A 25,604-nucleotide genomic window follows, 5' to 3' on the forward strand; every position below is an offset into this window, starting at 1 on the left:
TCTCAATGCGTGACCAAATCTTTGAAAATACGACTCAGTTCAGGAAAGTTTCAGCCTAGCAGGAAACTGGGAGAGCTCTTTGGTTTTCACCAGAGTGAGGTAATCCAGGCCTCTCTGCCCTCTGTTAGCACCTGGGCAAACTGAGAAGCAGACGGCAAGTGATGCTGTCTGTTTGCTAACCTGTCTGCAGGAACCACTTCCCCAGGCTGTATTTATTTTTATAAATCACTTATTTCCTAGTACAAGGCACTGGAGTTATCTTTCTAGGCCAATAAAAATAGGTGTGTCATTCGCATCTACTTCTGCCCTGATAAATCTTACCTCCTTGCTAATTTTTACCTCAATTGCTCTTCTCTCAATAAAACCATTGCTGTACGCACAGGAGCAGGCTGAACATGCCTCCCGGTGCTCTCCCGGCCTAGAGATCCAAAAGGCATATCAGTGCCTCTCCCATGGGACGGTGAGTGCACTGGACCTCTGACACTGAGCACAGTGCTTGGTAATGAAAGCACACAGTCAGTGTTTGTGGACAGAACTATGAACATGACTCAACAAAATATTCAGCTGTGTGGCTGGGGTGTGATGAGGGTGACCAACTGCCCCGCCCGGTATGCCGGGGACTCAGGGGATTCCCTGGATGTGGGACTTTCCAAGCTAAAGCCAAGAAAGTCCAGGGCAAGGCAGGATGAGTTGGTCGTGTGAGCACAATGCCCACGCAGCACTGGCTTAGAACCAATTCGAAATAATATCATTATTAACAGAGACTAATATTTATTGATAACTCTGCACCAGGCCCTCTCAAGCACTCTATGTAATTGTAATATTATGTAAATATTCTTTTGTTTTCACAAGAAATCTAAGAGGAAGGGACTATTGTTATTCCCATGTTACAAATGAGAAAATGGAGGTGCAAACTACTTAAGTAACTGACCCAAGGACGTACAGTTAGAAGAAGCAGAGTCTGGATCAAGCCCAGGCAGTCTAGTTCTAAACCCCAAGGACTCACTACTGCCTCCCTCAGATCCCTCTGAAGACATGGGGCCGTGTGAGCTGAGGCCCGTGCTGCTCAGGCAGGGGATCCAAGACACGTTCAATCTGTTGCCTCACTGATTTGCAGGAGAACTTTCATTTTATAACCAGGGGAGGAGGAAGGAATTTGTGAGCAGGGACGTTTTATCCATGATCTTAGTGCCCCCCAGGGGACATTTGGCAACGACTGGAGACATTTTTGGTGGGGGGGAGGTGCTTCTGGCCTCCAGTGGGTAGAGGTCAGGGATGATGCTCGACACCCTACAGCGCAGAGAACAGTCCCCACCACAAAGAATGGTCCAGCCCCAAATACCCACAGTGCTGAGGCTGAGAAACCCTGCTTTATCCGGGGAAGTAAAATCTGGTGATGCAGGAGTCGTGACCATCATTTCACAGAGTAGGAACCTGAACCACAGAGACGCAAGGGTCTTGTTAAGGGTCAAGGAACCCGGAAGTGGCAGAGCAGGGACTAGAATCTGGGCCTGATACCAAAGCCCATGCTCTTAGCCACCCAACATTGGCAGCCTTCACATCCTATCTGTGGGCAGAAGACACACTTCTTTCCGCCTGTTCTGACTCGCAGCTTCCTGCCTAGGGCTGGGCATCTAGTACTTGTCCATTAATAGTTTGATAATCTGGTAACAGCCAGAAACGGACTTTAAGTTATATTTTTATTCCTATTCTTTTCCTTCTCCAATCCTACCAGCTGTCTAACCACACGTCCAGGCCAGTTCATTTCCCATGGTTTGAATTTTAGCTTCCCCTCTTGCTGGTTATGAGGACTTGAACTTAGCTTCTCCAAGCCTCACTGTTCTCATCTGCAAAGGCAGATGTGCCCTCTCATAGGCTCATGCTGAGGATTAAATGAGATAATGTGTGAGCTCTGTGCCTGGCACAACAGTGAACACACAGTCACATGTCAGCCCTCATTACTCCAATCTCTAGTCCTCTGGCCGAAAAACTGGCCCATAATAGGTGACATGGAAGTTATTTCCACATATCAGTGATATTTTTAAGACTAGTATTTTTTTTTTTCATCTTTTTTGTTTTGTATTTTTAGCTTTGTTGATTCTGGGACACAGTAAGAAATGTAGCTTATATGATGAACCAGGACACATACACACACACACACACACATAAACACACAACCCTAAAACAAAAATTTTACATAACATACTCACCATTACTAAATGTGGTTCATTCTGGTATTTTATATATATATATATAAAAATATATATATATTTTCTTTTGGTGAGGAAGACTGGCCCTGAGCTAACATCTGCTGCCAATCTTCCTTTTTTTCCTTAAGGAAGATTGTTCCTGAGCTAACATCTCTGCCAATCTTTCTCTAGTTTTTGTATGTGGGAAGCCACCACTGCATGGCTTGATGAGCAGTGCGTAGGTCTGCGCCGGGGATCCGAACCCATGAACCCCAGGCTGCCAAAGCGGAGCACATGAACCCAACCACTATGCCACTGGGCCAGCCCCTCTATTTCATTTTTTTAAAATGCTGGCTGCAACACATTAAATTCACCCACAGTGTAAAAAATACTACATATCATATGATTCCATTTACATGAAATTCTAGAAAAGACAAAACTATAGGGTGAGAAAGCAGATAACTGGTTTCCCAGGGCCAAAGGTGGGGGTAGAGAGGTTGACTGCAAAGGAGAAGGAGGGAAATTCAGGGGTGATGGAATGTTCTAAATCGTGATTGTGGTGGTGGTTACATGACAGTGTACATTTGGCGAAATTCATCAAACTGTACAAACAACAAAGGGAGAACAGGGGCTGGCCCCATGGCGTAGTGGATAAGTTCAGTGCATTTTGCTTCGGCGGCCTGGGTTTGCGGGTTCAGATCCTGGGCATGGACCTACACCACTCGTCAGCCACACTGTGGCAGCAACCCACATATAAAAATGTAGAGGAAGATTGGCACAGATGTTAGCTCAGGGCTAATCTTACTCAGCAAAAAAAAAAAAGGGGGGGGGGAAGATAGATGTACTAGAACTCCATGAAGCTGATTGTTTAAAAGAAGAATATTAAGTGGTTAGTAAAATGCCAGTGTTTTATTCTATCTGATTTGGCATTTTTTAGCATTCAAATTACATATTTTAGGAATACTCATATTAACCATCTAAAAAGCCAAGAACTATACACCTTTATTGGCTGGCAGTCAAAACTGATAACCATTGCCATCAAAACTGATCCCAGGGCTTTGTCATTTCTCTCAGCGATCACAACCACGGTCTGAGTTAGGAATCGTTCCAACAATTTCAGAGATGAGGAAACTGAACTGGTTGTCGGTGCAGAAAAAAATCCACACTTCTGGTGTCGGAAGTGTTGTTAGTGAAAATAACGCAGACTGTCTGATTCCATCGCCCAGAGTTCAACCCTAGGGGGCATGACCTCCCATGCTGAGGAAAGTCTGTATTTTCTATTTCCCTCTCTGAGGCATTTGGCTTCAACGACTATTAGTCATCGATTAAGTGTTGGATCCAATCTGCTGCTGCCACTTGAAGAAATATATCTTACATGTTTGACAGATGCTAGATGTTACACATCAAATACTGCAGCACCAAAGCAATATCATGTCAGTTTGGTGTTCTATAAGAAAGCTGATGAATAACAAAAAAAAAAGTTTTTAACTAATTTAAGGGACCTTCATGCAAAGACCAAGGTCCAATGTTTTTAGACTTTCCAGGTAACTGGTCAAGCGTCATCACGCCTGGTTAGTCCATTAATAACGTCTGGACAAAAGTATTTACTGAACGAACTGTCAGGTCTATGATAGAATTTCTCACGCTGTCATTGCTAAAGAAGATGCATTAAGGGATCAGAGCTTTAAAGTCTCAGAGTGGCTCAGGGGGAAAAAAGGAACAAAAATATTAAGTGATTAAAGAGCAAAATTAATGGAAGAAAGATCCCCTTGTCCTGCCCTGAGAATCATGCAACCAGGAGGTGCCACCTCCTTACACATTTCACCACGTCGTCTCTTTCCCCACTTGTAAAATGATGTTAGTAATAGCTAACAGCTAATGATATCAATAGCAACCCAATTTAATTTGGGGGTTTAAATGGAAGGCCCACTACTGATTTTGGCCCACAGACTTTTTTCCTATCCTTTGACTTAAGGCATTAACAAGCACAGATTCCTTTTACACTAGCTTAAATTAGTTTCCAATATTTAAAAACTGAGAAATTTCACTAATCCAGAGTTCCAGCTTTTAATTAACCAAACACACAAAAACAAAAACTCTGAAAATTTAGCAACTCCTGGACCCGTGTTTCTGTGTGGCAACATTGGGCTGGAATTCAGTAAAGCTGCCCCATCGGACAGGCATCCCGGTCGCCATGGTCTCTGCCACTCCCCAAACTTGGCCCAATCTCGCTCACGGATGTTCCCCGCCCAGCCCTCACAGGCATTTGAATTTGATACCCAATTTAAATATGGGCATGACTAATTTTCTTAGAAAAAAACTAATGCTGCCTCTTATTGCTGACAGACTGCTCAATTCTTAGATGGTTTGCCTTAACAGTAGATGGACCAGAGTTGACATAATGGAAAGCCCACTTGTTATTCTCAGTGGCACACTCTGGAAAACCAGCCAACATTGTCCCATTGGGCAGCAAGGCACATCAAGGCCAAGTAGGCAATGTGATCACGCAGTGTAACAGAAATAGTGCCTGATTTGGAATTCTGACTGGCTCAGTTCAAGGCCATTCCTACTCACTAGCTGTGAGAATTTGAGTAATTATTTCCCCCTCTGCATCTCAGTTTCTTCTTCCTAAAATACAGGTAGTACCCACTCATGTGTAGGTAAGGGTCAAACAAGATAATTCATTAAAAATCTCCGGAACATAGTAATTTCTCAGTAAGTATTAATTCTCTTAGTCTCTCTCTTCTACAAGGTGAAGTTGTGGGTCTCTTTATTTGCAAGGCCAGAAGTAGCTTTCATTTTATACACACACTTTTATTTTAGTCTTCATGCCATCCAGGGGGAGAGGTCCTTGATTTGGGAATAACTCTAAAAGCACCTCACATTTGAATTGTTCTTACAATTTCCAAAGAATTTTCACACCGATGACTTCATTTGGTCTTAACCAAATGGACAGAATCGTTGCTGTTAGTTTGTAGATGAAGATATCGAGTCACGTCTGCGTTCCAGCCGTCTCTGGAACTTTTCCTGTTCTTCTTGCTCTCTCGTTCATAGTAGCCTACAAAGCATTTTTCAAAATTATTTTTATTTTTATCCCTACTTCGAGAATCAGAGCACAGAGATGTTAAGTGACTTGTGCGGAGTAACACAGCTACACAATAACCAAGAGAGGACTGCCAGGTCAAAATTCTTTCCTCCTACCCATCAGTTCCTAAAGTGGGGTCCTTGGAACCCCAATTCTGAAAGATGTTCCAGTGAAAAGAGTTCTCCTAAATTTCAGAAACTACTGTAGTATCTATAATTTATTATATAAAATAGTAACGACAGCAAAGAGTGTGATATACGAGTATGTTCGTTTTAATCTACATATTTAATACTTGCAACATGCTGATTGGAAATCTACATTCCAGGAGTTGTGAGTTAACATCTAAAAAAGAAAAGAAAACACTCATCAAACTCCCTCACTCCAGAAGTGGCTTCTGCTATCTTTATATCTGGTCAACACCAGAAGCTTTGCTAATTGGCACAATGAATATTAGAGCTGGTTTTTCTTGGTGAATAAAGGGGTGTCCGAGAATATATGGAATAGCTGGAGACATTCCCATCCCTTTTAGGATTAGAGAATAAGACTCCAAGAACCTTCACTTGGCAAAATGGCACCCCCTACAGGCCTGGGATTCCCAACTGGACCTCTCTTCAATTGCTAGCTGTGAGGGGCCCCCACCTCCCACCAGAAACTTAGCTCAATCTTGCTTCTAGAATATTGTCCCACTGGCCTCAAGGAAATCTTTCCCATACCACACAGTCGGAACACCTGAAGGTATAGGTAGCTCACCACTCAGGTTGCATGCCTGTTTTTGTACCTGCTGGCTAACGTTGTTAGCAAGTATCTGGAAATTTGGTACAACTGCATCGCAAACAACAATCCAATGGCCATGTTTGAGGGTGAGGAGACCTGCTCTCACCTACCTTTAATCACTGGAAGCTACTGATTCAATAACAATCACCACCAGCCAAATTGGCTTAAGTCGCATTGCAATAAAAACTCAGCACCCTATAGCCCGCTCTTGGCCATTACACTACATGCACCAAATGTAAGGCTCCGAGAACTCCACAAAGTAAAGAAACTGTTCTGACTCAACATTTAGCAAAAATTCACTTAATGACAAAAGTTTTTTTTTTTTCCTAGGAAACTGAATTGGCATCTCATGGAATGCACTTGGGGAATCCTGGTCTAGCCCTGTCTGACTCCTTCACTATTAACAGACATTTCCTCCAGGCAACGAGAAGACCAGAATTAGACCATGGGCTTTCATGCCTTCAGAGCTGAGTTCTCCTATTGTTCTCGCTCTTTTCTTCCTTCTCCAAGTAAATCACAGATCATCAGAAACCCTACTGAAGCCTCTGTAGGACCGCACTGTGATCTTTATCTTCAAAGCCATCCTGCTAGGCCTCTGGCTCGAAATTTGCATGACAGCAAAAGGAAAGTAAATTTGGAGCTGGCTTGCTTTGATAACCGAACGCTTCTCTTTCTTTCTTTGTTCTGAAGGTACAACTTTAAAAGGAATTCAGTGATGAGGAAAATAATTCTACAGTAGTTAGCTCTGTGCAGCCACTGTGACCGGCTTGGGGCAGTTGCTTAAAATGGGAACTGTTTTCCCATTGGGGCTCATCTTCAATAGAGGTCAATTATTAAATGACGGGACTGGAAGGTTTAAAATGCCAGTAACAGACCTGTGTGGGAGCCACATGTGGAAGCAGGAAAGAGGCAGAAAAAGTCAACTAAAACGTCATCCTCAGTCCCACTCGGCTTGCCTTCTCTTTAAGGAGCTCCTTCTGCACCAGACCGGCCACAGAATGGGAGACCCAGTGTAAAATTAAAATGCAGGGCTCCATGTTAAAAGAACAGGAAAGAAGTGCCGTTAAAGAACTAAGATGTAAAGTATTTTCTTTCCTTCCTTCCTCTCTCTCTCTCTCAACTTGTCATTGCGTTTCTTATTTGCTATTAATGTCATTGTAAGGAAGGAAAAATTAAAATTTTTAATTATTTGCATTTATTTTACCGGTTGTCTTTATATTGTGCAATGTCCATTTTAAATGTTAATATAAGAACATTAATTCACACGCTGGATCACCAGAATTACACAACTTGTATTTCATAGCTCGTACATACGTATGTATTTTGTTCTTGCCAGAACAGGAGAAATGCTGCACGAAACTAACACAGCTGTCTTTATTTCACGTCTTGATTCGAGAACATTCTACCAGCACACTCTAGCTCGGGCTTACTAATGAGTAAGAAAGGATTGAAAGAAAAAGGAAGTACAGGTCACCCTGTCTTTCCTTTTCCTTCTATGTCATACAGGGAAGTAACATGAGTAAGGAACGATATGATGGGCTTCCTTGGTTTTTCATGTTTCTTACAACACTGTTGCCTTCTTTCTGCATTTGAAGCAAGTTCTGGTTCAGAGAAACTCTTGGGGCTGTCAAGGCCCTGCTTACTCAGTGGTAGATGTGACACACTATCTTGTACTTGCTTCCGGTCTTACTCATCTCCCATGCATCTCGGGTCCTCTGGAATTCTATGTTCCCGAGGCATCATGAATGCTACATGCAAACAAGGCAGCAAGGAACAGCGAGTGGACACTCACCCTGCAGGTACCTCCTCAGCTCACAGGCATGCTCCATTGTCCCATCGGACTTCACTTACAAACACAAGTTCAAAGATAGAAGTAGTAAGAATTTCAAGATGGCGATAGCAGAGCGTTAAACCAAGTGTGGGGCCTTGTGAGCATGGAGTCCTGTGTGACTGCACAGGTCGCACCCAGGAAACCAGCCCTGCTGTGGGTACTGGCTGTACGGCTGGGGGCTTAAACCCTAGAGCCTACATCTGAGGGCTGTTGCAAGACAGGAGAACATAATGTGGAGCAGAGGTTCTCATAGTTTCTCTGTTCACGGTACTCTCAGTAAGTATCTCAGTAATTTTTTTGTAGCACCCTTAGGCCAAAAGCAATACCTAGCAGTTCCACTTATTAAGCACTTAGGTCCAAACCATTTAAAATTTTTATGTCCCAATGAATTAGGAGCCATTAAAAAAACACACCTAAATAAAGATAATAATTTTATTTTATTCTTAAGTAACCACAATTACTTGCTAAGCATTGTGGGATGTATATGCTAAGGGGATGTCTGTTGGGCGCCAAAGCTCCTCAGACCTGGAAATCAGACTGGACACCCACTACCACCCTCATTTCCTGGACCACATTGATTTTCACATAGTACTTTTGCTTTTTATCAGAGCAACTGTCAAAAACCCAGCTTCACAAAAATGATATTGTAGAAATGAATTTTGTGTGATCTAATGTTGAAATTCAACAGCCTCTAGCCAGTAGTTCCCAAAGGTCCAACAGATGTTGAGTATCCCTGTTTCCTACAAAATTTAATATATCCTAGAGCACCTCTGTGAGATCACTATGGCACCCTGGGGTACCTTGGCACACAGTTTGGGAACCACACGTGTAGAAGTTAAGAATGTGAGCTCTGGACTCATCATCCTCACAGGGATGATATAAGGATTAGGCTTGGCACATGTAGGAGTTCCAGAAACGTTAGGGCTCCCTGGCACTTATCCCTCTATACTACTCATCTGAGGTAGAACCTATATTGCCTAATGCCATGATTTAATGATGCATGTGTTGCTGTCTCACTTTCCATACCTTTATTTATGAAATAAATATTGATTGAGCATGTACTAAACTAACCAGCTATTTTGTTTGCGGCTGGGGGTCCAAAGCTTAGTCAAACAGATATAGAACCTGCTCTCAGGGAGCTTGAGAGGCACAGAGAAAGCAGACAATCCAACAACCACATGAAAATGTCATTATAAACAGTAATTAGGGCTACGCATGAGCCATTCTGAGTACTTCAAAAGGTTCGTCTGGTCCGGGGGTCTCAGGAAGGAACTCTGAGAGCCTGGTTTAAGTTGAAGTCTGGAGGAAGCGTCAGTTTTGCAAGAGTGGGGGAAGATAAGATTTTTCTAGGCAAAAGAAAGCAGAAACAATGACCCCTGCAGTGAGAGGGAGCAGGCCCTGCTTGGGGAGGGCTGAGCATTCCTTTCCCTGGAGAACATTAATTTCACAGGTAATGCTGCTGAGGAGAGATGCCTGCAGTAGCAGGGAGCCCAGAGGATCAGCTGGGTCTTGAGGGCAGGGATCGCCTAGAGCAGGACGGGCCAAACCTTTCCTGTAGCGGGCACATGGCCCCCATCACTCAACTCTGCACTTGTCGCACAAAAGCAGCCACAGATAATGCGTAAACAAATGGGCGTGGCTGTGTTCCAATAAAACTTTATTTACAAAAGCAGGCAGTAGGCTGCCTTTGGCCAGAGTTTGCAGACCCCTGCTCTAGACAACTTCCATATGTGCCTCACTGGTTGGGCCTAGAGAGGGTAACTACCTACCGCAGAAACAAATAATTAAAGCTAGTCCTTGGCCTCTTGGGGTTTCCAAGTAAACAAGCAAATAAACACAACATGTAAACACACCACAGAGACACCAAGAGGAGAGTCATGATCTGTCAAGACTCAGAGCAAAAACACTAATCCTTACCCACCTTCAATATCCTTAAATCCATCCAAGCAACCTCTGCTTTTTGGTAGAGGAGGGGCATGTATTAATACCAAAGGCCAAAGATAACAAAGTTGCTATTACAGTAAGGATGGAAGAACTCGGGGAAGGAGGGAGGGCTGGAGACCTGGAGACCGGTGGGCTGGCGGCTCAGCGCCGACTCATTAACAACAGCAACTGGACTGGCCTGCCTTCCTCACCCTGCATGTCTTTTGCAATCTGTGCTTTGCTTTCCTAAGCAGCTCCTGGCTGGCTTTTTCCCATTAAAAAGAGCAGGCATCTCGAGAAACAAAGAAGGTCAAACTGAGTCTCCTTATTAGTTGTTATAGCAACAAAGAAACTATTGCAGAGGCACTCAGAACGCCAGTCGGAGCCCATTTTCAGAGCTGCCATCACAACACGTCTCCCTTTCCTGTGTGTAACCCAGGGGCGGAATCGCCTCTGTACCTGTGGGCCCGAATTCCCGCGTCTCCTGGGATGCTTATCTCTTCCTGTTGACTTCCCGAAGGTGTCTTGGGGAAGAACACCCTGCTGATTGCCACTAGGTACCAAACATCACCTGATGAAAACTCCCTTCATCTCTAGCTCCTCAAGCTTTCCTAAAATGGGCTTTTACACCCCCTGCATTGGAATCACCTACAGTCGCTGATGGAAAATGTAGCTTTACAGGCTCCCCCCCAGATCTACTGAATTGAGCATCTTTTGCCAACATTTGATAACTTCAAGCTCAAAGAATAGAATGTGGGTGGTGGTATCTCATTTAGAACAGGAGTAGGCGAGTGATTATCACCTGGTCCTGCCTTGGCTGCATCAGATCACCACAAATTGAGCCAATAGGCTTGCTTTGAAATCAGCAACTGTTGATTTTCATCAGAAGATGGGCAGCCTTACCTCCTATATATATATATATATTTTGGTGAGGAAGATTGACCCTGTGCTAACATATGTGCCCATCTTCCTCTACTTTATATGTGAGATGCCTGCCACAGCATGGCTTGATGAGCAGTGTGTAGGTCCACGCCTGGGATCTGAACCCACGAACCCCGGGCCACCGAAGCAGAGCACGTGAACTTAACCACTATGCTACCGGGCCAGCCCCGTTACCTCCAATATTTAACCAAAAGAACTTAAAACCTCGATATGAAGGGAAAGTATTGAATTTGCTGCCTTGATAGAAATCTGAAAATGGATGTATTTTTCTGAGATTAGCAGGAAGAAGATTTTGTTAATAGTTGATAGAGTATTCCTCCTCTCAAAAGTCAAGATTGTCCCAAAAAGAAATCATAAAATGTCTCTTTATACAAATGTATGTTCTCTTTAGGTTCTTCTGTTTCCTGAGCAATTGGCTTAAATACTGTGAGCCCATGGATCAGGCATCGTGAAGGCAGGTTTACTCTTGGTTTATTCACAATGTATTTCCAGCAACTACCACACAGCCTGGCATACCCAGAGATGATACTGGATCAACATTTGGTAAATGAATGAATGAACTTCCCAAGCAGTCTCACTGTAGAAAGCATTTCAATAACTACTGCATTATTCTGCCTTAAACTGGGTAAAAGGCCTTTTTAGCACTGGCTGAGCATGCAAAGTGGAACATGCAATTTACTCCTCTATCCCCCACCCTACCTCCCATCCCCAAAATGTTGCTTTTCTCAGTATATAATTAAAACAGAAACAACAACTATGTCTAAAAAAATTCTGTAGTTTAATCTCCAGATTTCAGTTTATTTGCAATGTCAGCATAAGTGCTTTAGAATTTAGTTTGAATTATGCGCAAATCCAAAATGGCTTTGAAAAATTCCCTGTTTCTCACATTTGTGTGTTCACCCCTGGAGTTAGGGATTAGAAAAAGAAAAATCAAAATCATTTCAAATCACTATTCCCCTTATTTAAGGCCAGAGATTAAAGTGTGTAAATTTCTCATGGTTTCTACCAAAACCTTGAAACTAATAAGAAAAAAGATAGTATTTGAGGTTTCTATGATCTAGAGCAGGGGTTGGCAGCTACCGTGTGGGCGAATCCAGCCTGCCACTTGTTTTTGTAAATAAAGTTTTATTGGCACACAGCCATGCATGTCCATTTATGTGTTGTCTATAGCTGCTGTTGCAATACAACAGCAAGAGACATATGACCCCAACGCCTGAAATATTTATATTCTGGCCTTTTAAGAAAAAGTTCGCTGCCCCCCAGGCAGCATGGGTTAGGGATTTACACAGCAGGCTCAGGAATCAGATTGCCTGGGTTCAGATGTGAGTCTACCATCCAGTAGCTGTTACAGGAATGAAACAAGGAGGCCACAGGACTGGGCTGACGCTAATGCCTTGGTAGCCTACGTAAGCAAACCAAAACCTAAGCCAGAGTCAAGGCACTGGAATTCGAGAAAATGAAAGTGAAGAACAACCAATCACAAGCAGCCAATGAAGCTTTCCCAAATAAGGCAACCACTTAAGATCCGGCCAGCCACATAATTTCCTTGCTTTGCTTCTGCATCTTCTCTATATAGTAACCTCTCCTCTTGCTCCTTTTGGTGGAGCGCTCCTAACCACCTTTGGTTTGGGCTGCCTGATTTGAATCGATGTGTGCTCAAATAAACTTGAAAATTTTAATGTGTCTCAGTTTATCTTTTTTTTTTTTTTTTTTTTGCTGAGGATTGTCCCTGGGCTAACATCCATGCCCATCTTCCTCTACTTTACATGTGGTACGCTGCCACAGCATGGCTTGATAAGTGGTGTGTAGGTCTGCGCCTGGGATCCGAACCTGCAAACCCCGGACCATCAAAGCAGAGCGCACAAACTTAACCACTACGCTACTGGGCCAGCCCCCTCGGTTTACCTTTTAACAGAGCTAAGAGATATCCAGTAGATTATTTAGACTCCTTAAGGCTCAGTTTCCCCATCTACAAAATGAGAACAATACTTACCTCATGAAGCTGTTGTGGGATTAAATAAGATAAGACAGAGTAACCACTTAGAATAGTGCTCAACAATAAATAAAAGCTGTTAGGATAACCTAATAGAACTCGAACTCTTTTTTTGTCAATGTGTTTCTTTTTTTAAAAGTCCTAAAAGAGGTTCTGACTTGTAGTTAACTACATTGAGCAACATTTCTTTACACACTCATTAGCTTTAGACTTGCTTCAGCAATTTCGACTTCATTAAAATTATAATTATTTCTTTAATTCCATTTCCTTTATCTATTTCTTCAATTTAATCCCCCACGTTGGCTGCCAAGGCTCTGGGAATCAGGGAGAACGTCTTAGGAGACAATTTTAGAAGAGAATGAAAATAAAGTAAGAGCCAGACAGAGTAAGGAAAATGAACAGTGAGAGAATTATCAAATGTGTGTGGTGAGCCAAATTTTTAAAAGACAAATGTGAATACACCTGGGAGAAGTAGGATGTCCTAAAACGATGTGAAAAGTAGCTACAGGAAACACAGAGAAAACACAGATGCATCCCAGCGAAGCCATTAGCACTAAGTCACGTCTGTAACCCTAACCCACTAATTAATTCTTAGCTGAATTTAACTCTCCTTCCCCCAATATTTCTCCACCCCTGAGAAAAACTTATCCTAACCAAACAGTGTCCTTGGTAATCCAAACTAACTTATATCCCAGTGGGATTTTAGCTAGGCAGACTTGGAGTTTAGTAGGCCCTTTGGGATTTAATTGGTCAATCTCCATTTTGGGAAATTATCCACTTTTTGGAAGGAGCAAAAACGAAAATGAACCTTTTTATGGCCTTTTCTTGGAGCTTAGCACAGTTTATTTTTTTCCTATGAAACACAGGATAGTATTTTCGGGTGAAAATAACCATTTGGAAGGGCCTAGCCCAGTGCACGGCACTGAGGAAGCACACTATCATGTGAGTTTGCCTCCCCCTGCAGAAAGAATTCTGTCCCAAGGCCAGGAGTTTACTCATCTATCTGTTCATTCAACACATACATTCCAAGCATGAGCTATGTGTTAGGCACAGTTCTAGGGCCTGGGAAATATAGGATTGCCAGAATTAGGAAAGAAAAGTACAGACCATCCCGTTAAACTTGAATCTAAGACATACAATGAACATTTTAAGTATAATTATGTCCCATGCAATACACTTATACTAAAAAATAATTCATTGTGTATCTGAAATTCAAATTTAATCGGCTGTCCTATATTTTATCTGGCAACGCTACTGGAAATAGAGCAGTGACCGAGACAGACCCCATCCCTGCTCTCTCATACAGCTTTACAGCAACTTCAGCCTCAGGAGCCCACAGGATTCAATTCCCATCTGGCAGTTCCCCAGCGGAAAAGCTGGGGGAACAGAGTGACCATCTCTTTAGAGGCACATCCCCACTGGGGGCCCATCTAGCAGACGTCACTCTGTATTGTAATTGCAACTTGATTTCCTTGGTGTCCTCTCTGAACTTAAGGTCGTTGATGCCAGGGCCTGCGTCTTTTTACCTCTATCTCCCCAGACTCTATCTAGCACAATGCCTGGATGCTCAGTACAGACCAGCTTCATGAACGAGGGAGCAAATGCATAAATGGTTGGATTTCTATCCGACGCAATGCCAAACCATGCTCATGGCTCACAAGGAAAATATTCACACCCCTTCAGAAATACTGAAGATATCGAGAAAACCATATTGCCAGAATCCAAAGACCATATGGGTGAAGAATGATCTTTTATTTTAAAACGTTTTATGAAGGTACTCCAGACAAATAAAGGCTTAAAGAAATGAAGTGCGAGGATCATGTGAGAGAGAAATGGTAACCCTGTAAAGAATACTAAAGGGGCTTTTAAAAAGTTATTTCTTAACATAATAGCTAAGAATGAGTCAAAGCACTGATTTAAATAACTAGTAGTATAATAAAATATGATTTCCAATAGTTAACCACAACCGTAATATTAATAACTGAGGAATACGGTATAAACAAGTAACAAATAATTAAGAGCCGTTTTATTGTCAGTACTGACTGTCATACAATTGAAACACTCAGAAGGAAAATCACAAGAATCCACAGAAAGACAGATTCAGAGAAGTGCAAGGACATGGTATCTACAATAGAAAATCATTTTGTGGCATTGACTCTTTTCTATCCAGCTGTAAAAGAGGGAACAAAAAGTTGCTATCTACAGAGTATGTTTCAATCACGCTAATATTTTTTAAAAAGAAAGGAAAGAAAGGAAAAAGACAAATATTGTATTGCAGTTTCCCAATGACCACACAATTAGCCAAGACTTTAAGCTTCTTTCCTTCATCGTGTCTCTCACTGCCATCCTGTGACCTCCTGGGTGGATCTGTGGCTGACACATCACACGCGTGTCACACAACAATTCTTGGCAGTTACTGTCAGTGCTCAGATCGGTAGGCGGGAAAAGTCTCTGTTCGATGAAGCTTCAGAGGGCTGGTGACATCTTTTCCAAAAAGAATTGTAAAACAGCAGTTACATTGCAAGAAAGTGCACAGTCAAATTAGCTAGTAACAAGTGTCTATATAACAGAAATAAGTAACATATGACACAGGATTTTTTCCAGAGACCACTCACAGTGATATGCAAATAAGAATCATGAGAGATTGCATGATTAACATATCATTTGCATGCGGCCTTTGCATTGAGCTGTGACGGAACAACTACAGTTATGTTCCTCCTTAATTGTTCATCTTCATCAACTCCTATACCCAAGGTATTCAGAGGAAACGAGATGGAATCATGGGACTGTGGAAACTTTTGGCTAGGACACTCTTTGGAAACCTGACCAGAAATAAGACAATACTAAACCTACAAATAGGAAATCTTGCCATAAAGGAGGACTTCTTAAAATCAAACTAGCCTTTATTATTTCAGGTTTAGATTCCAAACCAAGAAAAGTGAAGATGTCAGGAAGCCAGCACACAGGCCACTGTTAGCACCTTTGTGACATAAGACAGAAGTTGGCAAACTCTCTCTATAAAGAGCCAGATACTAAATGTTTTAGATTTCACAATAAGCATAGTTCATACATAATGAATGGGCGTGGATTTCCAATAAAACTTTGTTAACAGACACAGACAGCAGGCTGGATATGGCCAGCAGGCCATAGTTTGCCAATCTCTGTAGACAGATCAGTTGATTTTATAAAAACAAGAGGTTTTACTGCCCTCTGCTGGCTGAGGATTACCACAGGCAAAGAAATTTACACTGTAGACTGCACAGCTCTCAGAGGTGACAGACAAAAGCTGCACGATGGAGTACAGACAGCAATCCTGTAACCACATGCGCAGATCAAGCCCGTGTAATACACAGGGAGACAGAACGACAGCCAAGCGGAGCATGCACGCCCCGCCGAAACACACTCAAAACAATGTCGTTTTTAAACACTGAACCAAGCAAAAAGGTTTATGGTGGCACGTGGCCCATAAGCCTTAAGATTATGCTCTATCACATTATCACAAAGAGCCCTGACCTCCATCAGACCTCAGTGGAGTCCCTTTGTGACATAAGATTAGGAAATTTGCAAGCCTCAAATCTGAACCATAGGAAAACTATATAACTAGCCATAGAGTCACTGGTATACAATAGCAGTGATTATTATTAGAGAAACTTGAATATTAAAATATCCCAAATCACTAGAAATCATTTCTTCCAGCCTCCTAGCCATTTTGAACATGAATTCTATTCTCTTTTCAACACACACATGCTATACCATAGAGAAATTATATTAATGGGTTTGAGTAAAAATCCAGGTATATTTTATTACAGTTTGATAAAAGTTCCCACAGGAAGCAGACAGTGTAAAAACAGTATCAGTGCAAAATCCAAATCTTCAGTCCAATGCAAAGCCTTCCAGAACCTTCAACTGTAGCTCCTTAGACTCTGAATTTTCGAGAAAAGTGACTGATAGCATTCACTTGGGGTCAAGTCAAAATGAAAACAACAGCAGCTTCTATCATGATGGCTAACTGAAGCTTTCCAGTTTGGTTTGAATGCCATTTTAGCTTAAAGCCAGGAAACGGCCTGAAAGATTTTCTTACATTTTTGCAGGTCATATAAAAGTTACAAGCTAGCACTGGCCTGTAGACCCCATATGGGCCCAGGCCTGTTCTCTGGCCTGCACAGGTCATAAAACATTGGGAATTGCTTGTCAATATTTAAATGACTGCAGATTTTCCATAAAGGGGTCGATTTCCCTGTTCTTTTGTAAAACTGGAAGATAACACAGGCCCTATATTCTGCCACAGTGTGACCCGCTAGAGGAGACTGCAGACGGCCCTCTTCAAATGAGGCCTGCACTCCCCCTGTGCTTCACTGGGGGCGCCCCACACCCATCTATCCTGTTTCACTCTGGCCCACGTAGACATGTGAGTTTGAGACTGCGGTTTGTCATTTTTTCACGTTTGCTCAGATTCTAATCTATTACTTCTCTCTTAACTGCTGCACACACAACGTATGTGACTGTGTTAGATTTAAATTGAAAAACCAATGTTAACTTCTCTGAAGTAGCCACTTGCTGTGAGAAACTATCATCGTTATAATAAATACGTAAATTGCATGGGCTGGAACTAATCCTCTAGAGGAGCTACTTCCAGCCCGTGATATGTGCCTTTGAAACAAGGAAGAACATCTTTCCTCCCACAGGGAGGAACATCTGAAGAAAGAAAGAAATAGCCCTGGACTAGGAGTCAGAACACTGGAGTTCTAACGCCGGTCCCTCCACCCACTAGCCATGTGATCTCAGGCAAGTCTTGACCTCCAGGGGTCTCAGTTTCTGCCTTTATTGAAAAGGAGAAGATAGTGCTGCTCTTGCCAACTCCAACTGTGGCCGGGAGAGCCACATAGCACCCGGCTATCTCCTAATGCCCCTTATGCACCAGCCACACTGCTTCCTTCCTGCTCTTCCAACGCCCCTGCTCGTTTCTGTCTCAGGACCTTTGCACTTGCTGATCTCTCCCTGGTTCTCAGTGTGGTTGCCAATTCTCCGACTTCAGGTCTTGGGATAAACGCCACAGCCTCCTGTGACCACCACATCTAAAGAAGTCCCTTTCTCATCGTCCTCCCAAACCAACAACTCTGCTTCACTATTCTCTATTATAAACACTTTCTTTTCAATGTGACAGGGACCAAATTTGAAGTTAAATATATTCGTTCAATTATTGACTGTGACTCTGCTTTAGACTATAAGCTCTAGGGGCGTAGAAACATGGCTGTCCAGGAACCCCAGTATATCTCCATCACCTAGCACAGTGCTTGGCATAAAGTAGATGCTCAATAAACATTTACCCAATAAATGAATAAGTGAGTCAATGAATGAATGGAGAGATGAAAACCTCAACTCCTAACTAGATAGATGATCTTTGACACACTAATGCTCTGTTTCTTCACTGCAGATGGGAATAAAATACTCTCAGGTGGCTGTTTTCAGTACTCAGTGAGGTCATGTACGCTAAGCACCTAGTACAAAGCCTGGTACACAGTAGGTCCTCAAGGAATGGCAGCTTTTATAAAGAAACTCATCGAGTATGTCTTGTCTCCCTTGTAAGGAAGAAATCTGGCACTTCACAGTGGTATGTTAATGTTGGCTTACACAAAAAAAGGAGAGAAAAGTTTTCTTGTTCCAATAAATTTGCAGAGCTCTGATTTAAACAAGATTACACAGATTCTTCACTGCAGGACCTCTCAGAGCCTGGAAAATATTGATTTGCATTCTGAATCTCTAAAAGGAGAATTTAACATGTGTCATTTCCCCCAAACTTATTGGACCACAGTACTTTTTAGGGAAAGAGCGATATCTACCAGGGTTAGCACTCCACAGAACACAATTTGGAAAACACGACTCTGTGGTTATTTTATGCGATGCGTTCCTAAAAGAATCTGGTGAATACGGTGTTCAACACACACTTGTTGAATGCTTCTCTTTCATACATGTCTTCCATGGTTTTCATGATAAACCTCCTTCACATGCTGATTCTGCATCTGTCTAACCGTAGAAGTGAATTCCTATGCGAAAACTGGACAACAGGCAGTGAAGGTGGACTAGACATGTCGGTGTATGTGGCACGCGTCAGATCCAGCCCCTTCCTCCTCTCCGAAAACAGTAGTAATAAAATGGTAATTCCAAAAACAACCAGCAGGTGGCTCTCTAGGACTAAATTTGAGGAGGAAACGAAACTTTTTCTCAAACCAGTTGGATCAGTTCTTTCATAAGGGTCTATATAATCTCCAAGATTAACCTCCAGATCTGTCAGGAAAAGTCAGTCTGAAATACATCAAAGTAGGTGAATTGGCCAAAGGAATTACAACTCATAGACACCAGGAAAACAAGAAATTATGTGCTGTGTAACCTCACTATGTGGCACACACAGGGCCATGATGTTAATGTTTCCCAATTTCATTTTTTTTTCTGGGGGTGGGTGGGAGGGAAGGAGATAGGCAAGTGATATAGGTGGAACAACAGATGAACTTATTTTATTTATCTGTCATGTAAATGACCGCTCCTGACAGGCAGGAGAATTGTAGGTAGTCTGTAAACAATTTTTTTTTAATCTATCAAATTTACTGGTAAATTGAGTCCCATATTACGCATAGAGCACACATTGGCACTGTATCTCAATGAACACTGGTGACTAAAAAGTAATCCACATGATAAAATAAATGTGGACAAATCTACACACGACATGCTGTTGAGGAACATCTCAGTAAACATTGGTACAAATTAAGTATCAAAAGAAAACACATTGACATGAATTTCTACACAGGTAACCAAAGTATGTGTAAACAAATAAAATAACTGGTACAAAACATGAAGCCAAAAAAATAATTTTGAAGCAATTACAATGCCATTCTCGCTCACACAAACATTCCAAGATATTGGGGTATTCCATTGAGTACTAGTATGCGGCCAAAACAGGGAAAATATTAAGAATTCTAAACGAAATTTTTGTTCAATGAAGATCATACTATGTAACAAAGAGCAAACAATAAAAGTTTTATCTTCAAAACCTAGAACACAAGCATCTTCAATACCCTATAAATTCTCAATCACAAAGCTTTACAATCCATCATTTCTGCAGGAATTCTGTGCATTTGTTCTCATTATCACTGGCGTTTACTTCATTAGACACTAAGTCATCACTATCTTCAAATTACTGTTTTGTAAGTACTATTACTGTGTTCATTTGAAAAATCTATACCAATAAACCTGAACCTAATTTTACAGTAATGTCTCATTACTTTTGTGTACTGGATTATAAGAATAATAAATAATAAACCTAAATATAAAGGGAATAAACCTAAATCTAATTCTAATGAGTTGTTTGGTTTACGGCTTGCTCTTTTTGATAAAAACAACAATAGAAACTTCTCAAAGAATGTGAATTTCTTTGTATTGCTCTGCTCCACTTCTAGAGGTAACCTTACCACAACTGTTATTTTGGAATTAGAAGATTGGTCTTTGACGATCATCCCAGAGTTGTCAGCTAAGTATGACCCTCAAACCATAATATAGACTTTTTGCATGCAGATAAATTTGCAATTTTTGTTGTTGAAAAAACTGTCTGTATGCTGGAAAATAGAGTTGTTTTCTTCACAGGAACCAGATGTAGATATTGTCAGGGGTAGTCATAGACACTCTAGGAGCAAACACACAGTATGCTAACAGCATCTAAAACATCCTCTTTGAATTTAAGAAGATTTTTAAAAATATTATGATACTATCAGGGTAAGATTCTTAGCCTTAAATCATTTCTGATGAAATCCTACTGATTTTGGTTAAGGATAGTTAGATTCGTTAAGGATAGTAAGATGATTATGTTCTTCACAGGATATTTTCTACGTCCAGACAGTCCTGAGGATTTTTAAGCTCCGAAATACTCGCTAATAAATCTGAAACTACAACACGCCCTAAATGTTCAGGATCCCTCGCTCTGAGTGCATCTTTGCAAACATGGTATTCTAGGGAAATCCAGCGATCCATCAACTTTGATGCAAGCTGACTATTCTCAAATTACCACACTGTATCTCAGGAATTAAAGCAATTCATCAATTTCCTCTGTGAAGCCTACATCACTTGGGTTCTCAACTTCCTTTTGCATTCCAGACACATGGAATCTAAAAAGACATCCCTTTTTTGTAAAGATTATTTTGGTGGTATGTGTAGAAAGTCAAGTCACAAAGCAATTCAATAGCTTTGTGTGAGTATATGTTTGTGTGAGTATACGTTCATATGCATGCTTCTTTTAAACCTTCAATACTTATTCACCTTATCGTATATTAGAAAAATATAGCCAGTTGTTATAACAGTATAAAGGTAGTGAAATACACTTTAAAAAAGCTAAATTTAAGTAGAAGAGACTGAATAAAATTGAATAATAGTATAAGTGGCATAAAAACGACAAAAACTATGATGATATTATTCAAAAATTGCAAAAATTTTTGAAGATGATATGGAACAAATGGCATTTGTGACAACCGGATCTAACCCAACTGTAGATATGTCTTGGAAGGTAAGCTTATGTATCAATTATTTATCCACGCAGTCACTCACTTAGTCGCTCACAAGACACTCAGGACATATTTTTTGAGTGTGCCACTCAAAACAATGTGCCACGCTCTCTGCTAATGAACAGAGCCGACAGTCATAAAGACTGGAATATAAGTACCTTCAGTGCTCTCTGAACATTATACATTCGTTCAACAAACATTCACAGAATGGCTACTCCATCCAAGACACTGGGATGAGGAGAAAAGAAGACACAGCTCTCCTGCCCTCCTTGGCGTTACTGCTTCCTGCAAGAGCTGGTCATGAGTCAACTGGCCACACAATTAAATATGAAATGAAAACTGTGATGAGGGCTATAAAGGAGTGTCATCATTCTCAACTTATAAGCACACACAATTGGAGATTCCACACCAGTTATAATAAAGTCCGGGAGGGCCCTGGAGGTGAGACCTGGGATGAGAGAGTTACCTAGGACAGTGGAAGGCATACCATTCAGGAAGAAGGAACAGGAAAAGCACTCTGGGGGAGAAATGACCAGCAGGAAGCGCTGAAAGGAAGGCTGGTGACCAGTGTACAGACAGCGGGCATTTATGGCCAAGGCCATTGTTTTCTAGGGTCATTCATTTCTCCTCGCATTCATTTATTCAGCATATTTCTGCATATGAACTAGGTGCAGTCTAGTGCATGCTCCTCAAAGTTCTGAGATCTTACACCTTACCAGGGAAAAGTTCTTCAGCAAGGATGCCCCACATAGGCCGATTTATTTATTCACAAGTTATATATGAACTAGATATGCTTATACACTATAAAACATAAAAAGGTGCATTTGGAAGGATAAGAAAATGTTTAAATAGAATTTCTAATTGTTCCTGTTGTCGCCCCATGGGCCATTCTGTGCTCTGCTTGAGACCACTTTTCTGGGACAGGGGTGTCTTTGGATTTGCTCAGAGTCACAGCAGAACCAGAACCCAGGACTCCCTGCCTGGGTTCATTCCTTTCTACTAGAGCAGGGTTCCTATGCTGGAGCATTCATGAGAATCACCCTCAGGGCTTGTTCACACATAGATGGCTGGGCCCCACCCTCAGCATTCCTGATTCCATAGGCCTGGAAAGGGGCCTGGAACTCTGCATTTCTAGCTAGTTCCCAAGGAATGCTGATGCTGTTCGTCATCAGTCCACTAGACTATTTCTCGAAGCGTGGACCCCAGACCTCTAGCCTAGACCCTGTGTGGGCGTTTGTGATTGCTCAGTCACATCCTACTCCTTAAGATCTAGAACCTCTGGCGTTGAGGGCCCAAGAATCTGCATTTTGAACAATTTCCCCCAGGACACTGTGATAGTCAGCATCCAGGGAGTGGGGCCTTGGTGGGGGCCCCAGCCCCGGGAGGAAGGAGAGCGACGGAAGCAGTGAGGTGTGCACCATCAGTGAGCTGAGCTGAGTGCCCTCCGCAGGGCTGCTGGGCGCGGGCCCCCTCCCCAGGCACACAGTCAGCCCTGCGCTTACCTTGCAGGTGGTACAGCTGCCCCGTGCTGTGCTGCCGCGTGATGTGCTGCCAGTAGGCGCTGCGAGGCAGGGGCACCATGGTGCTCAGAGAGGCAGCCCGCTCACTCATCTTCATCTGGAGCTGCGCCACAGGGAAGAAAGTTTTGCGTCAGTAACTGTGGGGCTGAAGGAGACCTGCCCGAGGGAACTTGAGGGCCGGGAGTCCTAGAAGCACGGAGCTGGGCGATCAGCGATCAGTGAGTATTTACCCGTGGTGGTGGACAGCTGTTGTTCTGGCTTCTTAGCAGCATCCATTCTTGGCTGGGCTAGCAATAGTGCGTTGATTTTCCTTTGGGGAACTTCCCTCCAACTCAGCTCAACCCATCTAGTCACGCGGCTGACCTCAGCACTAATTCTGGGGGTGGCCTGGTGACCCAAACCAGGCCAATAAGACACAATCCCCAGGGATATTTATTAGAACTTTTGTGGAAGAGAGAATCAGTAGAGGTAAGCCAAGGGTTTTTGTTTGTTTTGTTCATTGCTCTCTCCCGAGGGTCTAGAATACTTCCTGGCACATAGGAGGTGCACAATAAATACCTGCTGAATTGAATGAATGAGCTTTCTTGTGGGGTTGCTGAGAGGACTGGGGATAGGACTGGAGTCTATCTCGGAACAAGAAAGGGAGAACAGGCCAGTCAATGGACACGATTCAGAGGAAGACGGCCAAGAAAAGGAGACTGAGAGTCTTGACAAGCTCCACTGAGACCCTGGATCCCACCTGAACCCAGAGACTAGCCCTGGACTTCTCAGCCAATTCCTTCTTTTCAGCTTAAGCTGATTTGAGGTGGCTGTTCTATCACTAGCGTCAGACAAAAACTCTGTCTGCTCCTACAACTGCCTGATCCTTGCTCCAGATCCTGAGGGAGGAAGGGGGAAGTCATGGCTCCTGGCCACAGGCAGCTAAGAGTATCTGACCCAAAAGACACAGCGTAAAGCCCCAGATCCCTGGGGAGTAGTCAATGACCTGTCCAACCACATCAGGGGAACTGACCTCATAAAAGCAGTTTCAGAGAAAGGATGGCCTGGTAGCATGGGCAGAAGTTGAATAAAAAGAGAAGTAAATGGGGACAACACACGAAGAGTGAAACAGTGATCTGAGGCAGCCCTCCAGCCACCCTCTCATCGGAGCCCCAGTCTAAACACAATCAGGATAGTTTTATTATGCCATGACACAGGAAGGGACTATTTGCAATGTTCGATTTCCTGGAGTTGCTTGAATATCAAATAACCCACCCCAGTCTTATAAAAATGAGCCCAGAAATACTCAGATTTGTACAAGGATGTACACTGGGACATAGTTTACAATCATGGAAAACTAGAGGCAACTTAAGTTTCCATCACTCAGGACCTGGTTAATTGCACTTAGATGCAATGGGACACTTGGCAACTGCAAACCAGAGGAAGGGAGATTCCCATCAATTAAAAAGGAAACATTTACATATTGTATCATTAAGGAAACCGTGAACTCCAGACCACTATCTCTGGTGGAAATTCATTTTAATCGCATGTATGAAAAATGGCGGCATTAAATATCTACCATTTAGGTTGAATGAGAGTTCAGTGAGATAATACCTGCTCAGCACTTGCCTAGCACAAAATAGGTACAGGAAAAAATGGAGGATATTATTATAATTATAAATTGCAATGCTCATTTAAAGGTGTATTTTTAAAAGAAAACTCCCAGCTCTACACGCCTCATCCGCATGGTAGGTCCAGGCATAATATATGTCCACTCACTCAATAAAGCCAAAATAATATGAGGCTTCATATCCTGAAGACCAAAAGTCATTGTAGTCGATGAGAGTGAACTTGAAAAAAAAGATTATAACCATCTATTTCAAAGATAATTTAATTTATATGTGTATTTACATGTAATGGATTGAATTCTTGGTCCCTATCACAATAGCATAATTACCAAAACACGTCCCGGAGTAGGATTACACAGCACTAGGTTTCATGGGGACATTTTTTCCTAAACATGTCCTGTTAGATCAAAAGGGCAGAAAGCTGAGAAGAGAGCTAGTGGAAAAGTTCTGTGACTATTTCTCTATTTCTGTAGACATGAAAGTTTCAAAATTTAAGAGTAAAAACCCAAAACCAAACAAACAAAAACCTATTTACCAGTGACTTCTGATGACATTCAACCTCATTTACACAGAATGCAAGAAAATAAAGGGAGAAAAAGAAGTGAATTTTCAAGGTATTGATTATTTGATTTTCTTAATATAAAGTGATTATATTTAATATAATAAAAAATTAATATAAAGAAAACATTTGAGAAATAGCCATCACTTCAAATTATTCGTTACATTAATGTAATTCATTCCAATAATATTTCTGCAGCCCAGCATGATGTGACTGTATTTTTAGAAAGCTTATTTAGGAACAGGAATGAAATGACACCAATGTCATGTTTCATAGAGAACTTTACAAAGCCTGGCTCTCTCTTTCTTCCTCAACCCTTTGAAAGAATATCTAATTTAATGAAAGGAGCATTTTAATTGTTTTTGGAAAAAAATGATGAGAAAAGTCTTCTTATTTAACAATGCAAAAATGTGTGAATTCTCTAAGGGTGAGAAGACTTAGGAAGTCATTTGGTGAAAAGTCTAGCAGGAAAGTTTCCACCCTCGTTCTTTATTGCTGCAAGTAACTCTGATCCTTGATATCAGCAACTAGTGAAGCAGGAAGTGAATGGATGCTCTGGCACACCACTGCTGGAAATATAAATTAACACTACATTTTTGGAGGAGTTAAAATTGGATAACCTGGAGTATCTGAAG

At 42.0% G+C, this 25,604-nt stretch overlaps 1 protein-coding gene across 4 annotated transcripts in view; it reads right to left on the minus strand.

Annotated features, from left to right (window-relative positions):
- Positions 1 to 25,604, minus strand: part of DOK5 (docking protein 5) — a 202,024-nt gene that overhangs the window by 27,895 nt on the left and 148,525 nt on the right. For 2 of the 4 annotated variants that reach the window (XM_087445101.1, XM_087445102.1), the window contains exon 7: positions 22,786 to 22,906. In XM_087445101.1, coding sequence (XP_087301227.1) covers positions 22,786 to 22,906 — 121 coding nt within the window. Of the gene's footprint in view, positions 1 to 14,470; positions 15,222 to 22,785; positions 22,907 to 25,604 lie in introns of those variants that run through there. The other 2 variants (XM_004430254.3, XM_087445103.1) reach the window with 2 other exon arrangements.

Source organism: Ceratotherium simum, chromosome 21 (assembly GCF_057802395.1).
Source record: "Ceratotherium simum simum isolate JZ-2026a chromosome 21, ASM5780239v1, whole genome shotgun sequence".
In the NCBI taxonomy this organism is placed as follows: domain Eukaryota; kingdom Metazoa; phylum Chordata; class Mammalia; order Perissodactyla; family Rhinocerotidae; genus Ceratotherium; species Ceratotherium simum.